We start from the raw sequence: 8,352 nt of genomic DNA, 5'->3' as shown, positions 1-8,352 counted from the left end.
AAGAAGCCGGAAGGGATCACCAATGCCACAAACAAGGCTTTGCTGAAAACTGTCCAAAAAGCAGCCAGGAGGAAGAAACAAGAGAAACCCAAAGCCTTATGGAAAGAAGCCAAACAGAAATGGGAAACAATGGAACAGAAAAAGAGATTAAGGATAGCATAGTGGGGCAAATTGTGCCCTGATATAGGCTTTGTGCATCTTCAGTGAACTGGATGAAGTTGTACAAGGTCTACGACAGGGCAAACCCTATAAAGAAAAATAACAAGCATAGCAACATAGAAAAAAGTAATACCATGCACGGCCAATAGGGGGTCAATCATCAGGTAGGTGTACATGAGAAGCAATGCAATCCAAAGAGGTGTGTTAGGTGATGTGTGAGACTAGCGTGTGCCGGACTAAGGGGAAATAGGGGTGGCAGTGCAAAAAACAGCATAATGTGCCCCCCATCCAAAAATTAAAAAGTTTATCCCTGATAAGAAATCATTGGAATAAGCTGTACATAACTATTCTCCATGACTACTTAAATGTCATCACAGCAGATGTTGAATGAGCTGCACCAAGAGAATGAAAAATGACAAAGTCCAACTAAGGTTGGGGTTTTCTCATAGATGATGTAAGGGAACCCATATAAAAACCAAGCCATATAACCCATTTGTATAATTTCAGTAACAAAGCCCCAGGAATCAGGAGCACTGCAATATGAGTGGACATTCAGCACAGAATCAGAACAAGTATCCTTACAAACAAAAGGTGGTTCAAGCTGTTGGACCTGATCCTGCACCACTATCTCAGGCAAAGCTTCCATTCCTATCAGTATGGGTTCTCAATCCACAGTCTCAGAACCGCTAGAATAGAATATGACCCAATGTTTTTAATTCCAGTCGAGACAAACAAGGTAGGTGATCGGATCACCTTCTGTTGGTGGAAGGGACAAGCTTTTGAGATTCACAGATCTTAGAATCATAGAATATTAGGGTTGGAAGAGACCTCAGGAGGTCATCTAGACTAGTCCAATCCCCTGCTCAAAGCAGAACCAACCCCAACTAAATCATCCCAGCTAAGGCATTGTCAAAAAAACGGGTCTTAAAAACCTCTAAGGAAGGAGATTCCACCACCTCCCTAGCTAACCCATTCCAGTGATTCACCACCCTTCTAGTGAAATAGTGTTTCCTGATATCCAACCTAGACCGCCCCCACTGCAACTTAAGACCATTGCTTCTTGTTCTATCATCTGCCACCACTGAGAACAGCCTAGCTCCATCCTCTTTGGAACCCCTCTTCAGGTAGTTGAAGGCTGTTATCAAATCCCGCCTCACTCTTCTCTTCTGCAGACTAAATAATACCAGTTCCCTCAACCTCTCCTCATAAGTCATGTGCCCCAGACCCCTAATCATTTTTGTTGCCCTCTGCTGGACTCTCTCCAATTTGTCCACATCCCTACTGTAGTGGGGAGACCAAAACTGGATGCAATACTCCAGGTGTGGCCTCACCAGTGATGAATAGAGGGGAATAATCACTTCCCTCGATCTGCTGGCAGTGCTCCTACTAATACAGCCCAATATGCCGTTGGCCTTCTTGGCAATGAGGGCACAATACTCACTCACATCCAGCTTCTCGTCCACTGTAATCCCTAGGTCCTTTTCTGCAGAACTGCTGCTTAGTTGGTCCCCAGCCTGCAACGGTGCATGGGTTTCTTCCGTCCTAAGTGCAGGACTCTGCACTTGTCCTTGTTGAACCTCATCAGATTTCTTTTGGCCCAATCCTCCAATTTGTCTAGGTCACTCTGGACTTTATCCCTACCCAACAGCGTATCTTCTTCAGATCTAAGGAAGGTAACCAGAGTATCTAAGCTAAATACAAATTGGCACAGATTAAATGTAGCAGATTCACACATGCTGTCAGAGATCACTTAAAATGAAGTGGGCAATTAAGGGTTAGCAGGCAGTAGAGTGTTTTACAAATTGTTGTAATGAGCCATAAACCCAACATCTCTGTTAAGTCCTTAGTTTTTAGTGTCTAGCAGAGTTATGAATTTAAGTTCCCAGGCTCATCTTTGGAAGGTGTTGTGCAGGTTTCTGTTGAGGACAAGGACTGAGAGGTCAGATATGGGTTGATCTGATCGCTCTGTGAAAAGTGTTCCCCCAGAGGTGATGTGGTGTTTTTATCATTTATCATTTTTCTGTGTGAGTCCATTTGAAAGTGTAGTGATTTCCTAGTTTCACCCACACGTTGGAGCATTTAGCGCACTGGATGAGATACACCACATGTTGGGATAGGCATGTGTAGGACCCATGGATCTTGAAAAGTGTTTGTGGGAAGTATTGATTATCCTAGCAATGGAGATATGTCTGCAGGTTTCGCATCTGTTCTGGCAGGGTTTGGTGCTGCTTTGAGTTGGTGTGTCCTAGTCTGTGGGGAGCTTGCTTCTGATGATGAGCTTGGCAAGGTTTATTTGAAGGCCAATTGTCCTTTGTCCAGCTGTGATTTCTGAACCCACTGCTGATAGTAGCTATCTTGCTAAGAAGGTGGTATCATACAAAGTGGTGGTTGGTTGGAAGCTCAGTGGGAGAGACCCAGACAGGATTCCATTCTGCTTTATTATTGGATGAACAATCATTGAAAAGACTTGACTACTGTAAAATTACACGTTTGGGGCTGGATTTACTCTGGCTGACACAGCGAGGTGTCAATTATACCTTTGCGTGCCAGCTGATTTTCTCTGCACTGGGGGAGGAAGGGTGATTCACATGAAAGGAAGGCCAGTAGTGTTGTTGCCTGGCTGTTCATAAGTTTACCACTCAGAGCTCCTGCTAACATTCCTCATAGTTGCTCTGTCTATGACCAGTCCCAGACAGTACTACTCACTGGGGTGGATGCTCCCTCTGGTGGAGGGGAGATTGGAGCCACTTTCTGTTACCACAACCTCTTCCTGTGGCAATTTTTTTTATTGCCAGGTTCCTTAGTTCCACCAAGGCTGAATCTGGCCCTTTGTTTAACTACACAATGCATTGTTTCAGGTGGCTGAAGTCTGATTTTGGTTCTCCAGTAAAATGTCTTTCAGTCTCTAAGTGAGAACTTAGGAAAAACGACTCCCACAATGCAATTTAAAATTATCCCGCAGAAATCTTTTTGACTGAGCTCAAAATCCAGCCTTCAGTATGTCCTGAGTTATGAGGTTGTCCAGACCTCTAATAGAGGAACAGGGGAATTTACACCAAAAGGCATAAACAAGTCAACAATTTAAAAAAAACACCATTTATCTCCTCCTCCTCCTCCCCAATGTCTTGTTCCAAAGTTCATTGTGTTCTGTCACTGAAGCAAAGCACTGGAATATAAATGAAAGGCCAAATCCTGAAGCTGTTACTCACTTCTTACTCATTCCTTAGCCAGGCAAAGCGCCCAGTAAGTTTGGGGTTTTTTTTCTTGCATAAAGTCTGAAAAATAAGGGAGGACTTCAGCCCTGAGCTATTTGTGAGGCAGAGGCCTGGTCTAGTGGTTTGAGCAGAGAGCCAAAAAGCCTGGCTCTGAAACCAATTCGCTCCATGTCCTTGGGAGAGTAACTTAATCTCCCTTTCTCAGTTTCCCCATCTGAAAAATATATGTAACACATTGTGCTTGTCTACAGAGCGAGTTCGTGCATGGCAAGCCATGGTGGGAACCTACAGCACACCAACTGAACATTCACTCCCGGCTTGTGTGCTCACAGCTCCAGAGTTGCCATGCACGCTCATGCTGTGTAGACAAGCCCTGATTGACAGTAAATAGCATCAGCTCAGCAGACAAATATCAAATGTAGGTTATTGGAGGACTTCATCTAAGCTTATTAAAACAAAAATCTGAAAGCAGACAGAAGTGTCCAGGCCACGCACACTCTGGAGCCATGCAGGCTGTGGGAGGTTTGCCTACAGAGCAGCTCAGTAGCACTGGCCACTTATAAACCGCACTGTGCCACGGGCTGGGGAAGCTCTGATTAAAGCAGCATTAGAAATGGTCAGGGCAGCCCCAGGAGAGGGCCGAGCCAGCTGGATGTTGCTTTGAGTCAACATTTCTTCCAGACAACCTCCACTGGCAGGGATATTACAGAACCTCAACTGGATCTTAATGATACCATCCCACAGGAGAACCTGCTGCCCTGCATCCAGGGTGAGCACCCCTCCCCCCACCCACTCCGTTTCCAGCTCAGGTGGGTGAATTTAACCCAGCAATCTTTTCCTCAAATTATATTGCATGGGCATATCGTTATGTATTTTCTTGCATTCCACACTCTTGCCCTTTAATGTTCCATCCATCTCCTATATTTAGTTTTCAGTGGAGATGAATGCAGACTGTAAAACCTGGATCTTGGCTGGGAATGCTCCTAAACATAGTAGCATTCACAGTAAGGTTTGTTTTGGCTCATAAAAAGTTAGGGATCATTTGGATCCACATGTAGGTTCAGATTTCAAACATGCCTGTAGTTTGTGGCTATTTTGATCTAGGCCTTTAGTTCAGGGCTATCACTAGTTTTCTAGCTTCTGATCATGAAAAAATCCCATTGCTGAAATTTTGCTGTACTCAGAGCTACTGACTGTACAGAGACCTTCTCTTGTCAGTGTCCACCACTGTTTAAAGTTCCTTTGGGCTCCTGCTGGGGACTTCGCTTCTCTCCAAGTTTTCCTTCTCCGCAGGAGATTCTTCCTGGTTTTAAAGCGTTTTAAACATCCATCATGAATAATCTGTGACATTTCCAACAAAAGCCTGCCTGCTTCTGACTTCCCCACACACACAAAAACACACAATGCTCAAGCCTGGAAACCGAAGGGCCAAACAGAAATGTACTGTGGACCTTTTGAAGTGCACTAATTCCGAAATGAGAAGGAGTCAGTGATCTGCTCAAAGAACCCCTGGTTAAAAATTCAGTATTTCAATATATAGATTGGACAATAATTCATTTTTAAAGAGTTATTAAACATTTGCTAATACTTAGACATACAGGGCCAGAGCCTCAGCTGGTGTAAATCAGCATAGCTCAGTTGTAATGAAAACTATACCAGTTTACACCAGCTGACAATCTGACTCAGTTTACTCTTAGGCAGGATCATATTCTCCAGTTTGCATTTCTTAGGAAAGTTCTCAACTGTTGTAGATCTCTACATATTTAGACACTGCCCCTAAGCAAAGAATTCTAAACATTTCAGCCTCCAGTTCAAAACTTCCCTCCTTATTCCACAGATTTTAATGGCAGAAGGGATCATTATGGTTATCTAGTCTGACTTCCTGCATAACACAGACCATACAATTTCACCCAGTAATTCCTGAATCAAAGCCATAACTGTTGGTTAAATTGACCGCCAAGCACTCTCCCGTCAACTCCGGTACTCTACCGGAGCGAGAGGCGCAGGTGGAGTCGACGGGGGGGTGTCAGCTGTCGCTGCACCTCAGTGAAGACACTGCGGTGAGTAGATCTAAGTACGTAGCTGAAGTTGCGTAACTTAGATTGATTCCCCTTCCCCTGCCCCCCCAGTGTAGACCAGACCTCAGTGTAAGACAAGAGACAATAGATGGATACAGAAAGATGAAAGAGTACAAGGAAACAATGAGACACTACTGGTCATCATGACAGCTAATGGTCTCAGCAAAGCAGCAGCCTCATCATTGTCCAGGGTTTTGTAGACATCACGGCAAAGTAGGGATGCTAGCTAGGATGGGGATAGATTGTGATGGGCCTTGAACGTGAAGATAAGTATAAGGACCTGAAGTTTCATTTCTTATTGAAGCTAAACTCAGATATATCTCATCAGCAACACACAGAGTTTAATAAACTGTAAAATGAGTAAGTGAAAAATCATAGCTTTACAGTATATATACATAGTACTAAGTATATATCCAGAAATTTCTGGATGTATCACCTAGCAATAACTGCGGAAAACAAGCCTCAAATTAGAGTAACTTTTTGGCTGTAAAAGAATGGATTTCATCACTTCTTTCTCTGTCATGGTAAATTACTCTGGTCACTACTTTAGCATATTTGCAGTGTGTTTCAGGGAATAGAAGACAGGACTGGAAGTCAGGACACAAGTTTTATTCCCATTTTTCTCACAGACTGCTTGTGTTAATAACTGGGGCAAGCCAGTTCTTTTCTAGGTACCAGTTTCCCCATCTGTAAAGTGGGGAGAATATTGCTTACAAACCTTTGAAGAACAGTTTGAGATCTTGGGAAGAAAAACACTGCGTAAATACTAAGCATTATTATTTTAGTTTCTAATTCAGGAAAGCATTTTAATATGTGCTTAACTCCCATTGAATCAATGGAATTTAAAGATATGCTTAAAGTTAAACATGCGCTGAAGCGCCCTTTCTGATGAGGTATGTTGTCCTGAACCCTGCAATTAAGCATTTTTAAATAAATAATTTTACAAATGTATTGACAAAAGTAGAGTTAAGGTGAGAAAAGTGGTAAATTAGCAATTCTCAATGTACTGAACTGCCGCAGTCTGGGTTTTATTCTAATGACAGGAGTGTGTTGTAGTAAACATAACATTTTGATTAGATGCCTGCAATAGAAGTGAAGTGCTCTTCAAAGATCCTTGGACAATATGGAGTTTGAAGCAGCTGAATATTGTCATCAGAAAATCAAACTCTGCTCTCAGAGCCAGAGCTCTTCCCCCCCAGGCTCCCCCCCTCCACCACCACCCATATTTGTATATAGTCAGAGAGGAGAGTCAGGCTTAGTTTGTTCATAAACTCCAGTTCCTGGGCGGACCCCACACACAGCTGGATTTAAAACAGCTGGATCCGCCTTCCTTGCAAGTTTAGCCAGGAGCCTCACAAGCCTGGGAGCTTTGGGTTAGGAGCAAAATAATCCCAGACTGGCTGCACTGGTGGAGGATGAATTGATCAAAACTGTGGAGCTGGGTTTCCAGTTGCTGGCAGGATCCAGAAAATGGGTTACTGGAAGAGGCTGGGTCTGATTTCCCTACTGCTGCTGTCCTTCTGTGAGTAGAAAAAAAAGTTTCTGGTAGGCAATGTTAAGCAACATATTCAGAGAGTTCATTTATTTTTTCCTTTCTCCAGCAGATAGATAATCATTGATTTCTACCTTAATGGCCATTAGCTAGAGGGTTTGAAATAGCTGAGATTTTAGTACAATACTGTAGCAGTAACGCTGGCTTGGAAATCAGCAGTATAATTCTCTTCTAACAAATGGTAAACGTTCGACTTGCATGTAAGTTTCTGCATGCACTCTGAGCTGCTCAGAGATGTCAGTGTTTACCGTACAAAAAAAAATATATATATAGGTCAATGTTTCTTCTTGGAAGGTTTTATTTTATTCAAACACAATAAAAGCAACTGAGATGTATGGTTGAATGATTTGACTTCAGCTGTGTCCAGATGCTGAGATGTTTGCAGCATAGAATTTTTTTTTAAATCAACCCCAGTTTTATGTGCAGGATTAATCAAACTATTAAAGAAACAGGGTGGGGAGACTCTGCAGAAACATCTGGTTATTCAGCAAACCATTCCAGCACTTATGTAAAGATTTCTTTGTAATAAATACTCTGGTTGGGATTCTATAACACTCTTAATACTGCAGATAAACTCCCTACATCAGGATTTGAAAATATACCTCTCTATGCTCTAAATTCTCTTGTTTAAATCTTAATGATAGCTTCAAGATGAGGAATAGATCTGTATATAAATGGGTGTTATATACACATCCAGTAAGTAAGTATGCATGTCTCTCTGTATATGCAGTACCTATACATATGTATACATACACATCTATATATAGTGTATGTTTATAGATTCATGCAAACACTGGAACTTTCTTATGGTGAAATCTTTTTTAAACACAGATTAGTTTTGCTCAATGTGTAAATTTCACTGTGACTGGAATTGCTCTTTTCTCAATGCAGTGAAGCACTGGGATTTTTATTTCACTTTGTTCACATCCAAGTGAAATGATTGTGGGGCTCTCTCTCCACATTCACTTTTAGTGGGTCCCAGTGTCTACAGAAAAGGGAATGAGATATGACAGACAGAGAACTTGTGTGCCTTCAAATATGACATCATTGCAACTAATGAATCATTGAGAGCTAAACCAGGGAATTGAGTATATATAGTTAGAGTAAGATTTTCAAAGAGTTGCACAAAATTTTACTGGTGATACTAACAATAAGCTGGCAGATAAAACCCTAACTATTGCTGTAATGTAGAGGGGACAGGATGTTATACTGGAAAGTGACTATGAAAATAAATAATTTTTTTTAGCAGAACTAACTGAAGTACTACAAGGTGGTATTTTAATCACAGTATTGGATTATTGTTGGTAAGAAAGGAAACCTCTAATTATCCTTGAGAAATGCCCAATTT

General features: G+C 42.0%; 1 protein-coding gene across 1 annotated transcript in view; it reads left to right on the top strand.

The window, feature by feature from the left end:
- The first annotated feature begins 6,813 nt into the window (after window positions 1-6,813).
- The window catches only part of LOC120375044 (TGF-beta receptor type-2-like), a 58,668-nt gene continuing 57,129 nt past the window's right edge, over window positions 6,814-8,352 (top strand). Inside the window, exon 1 of the mRNA XM_039495618.1 lies at window positions 6,814-6,974. Within this exon, the coding sequence (XP_039351552.1) occupies window positions 6,923-6,974 (52 nt within the window). The 5' untranslated portion in view covers window positions 6,814-6,922. The remainder of the gene's footprint in view (window positions 6,975-8,352) is intronic.

Source organism: Mauremys reevesii, linkage group 11, assembly GCF_016161935.1.
Source record: "Mauremys reevesii isolate NIE-2019 linkage group 11, ASM1616193v1, whole genome shotgun sequence".
Lineage (NCBI taxonomy): Eukaryota > Metazoa > Chordata > Testudines > Geoemydidae > Mauremys > Mauremys reevesii.
Note: the sequence above shows the minus strand (reverse complement) of the source record. Positions and strands in the feature narration are given on the sequence as shown.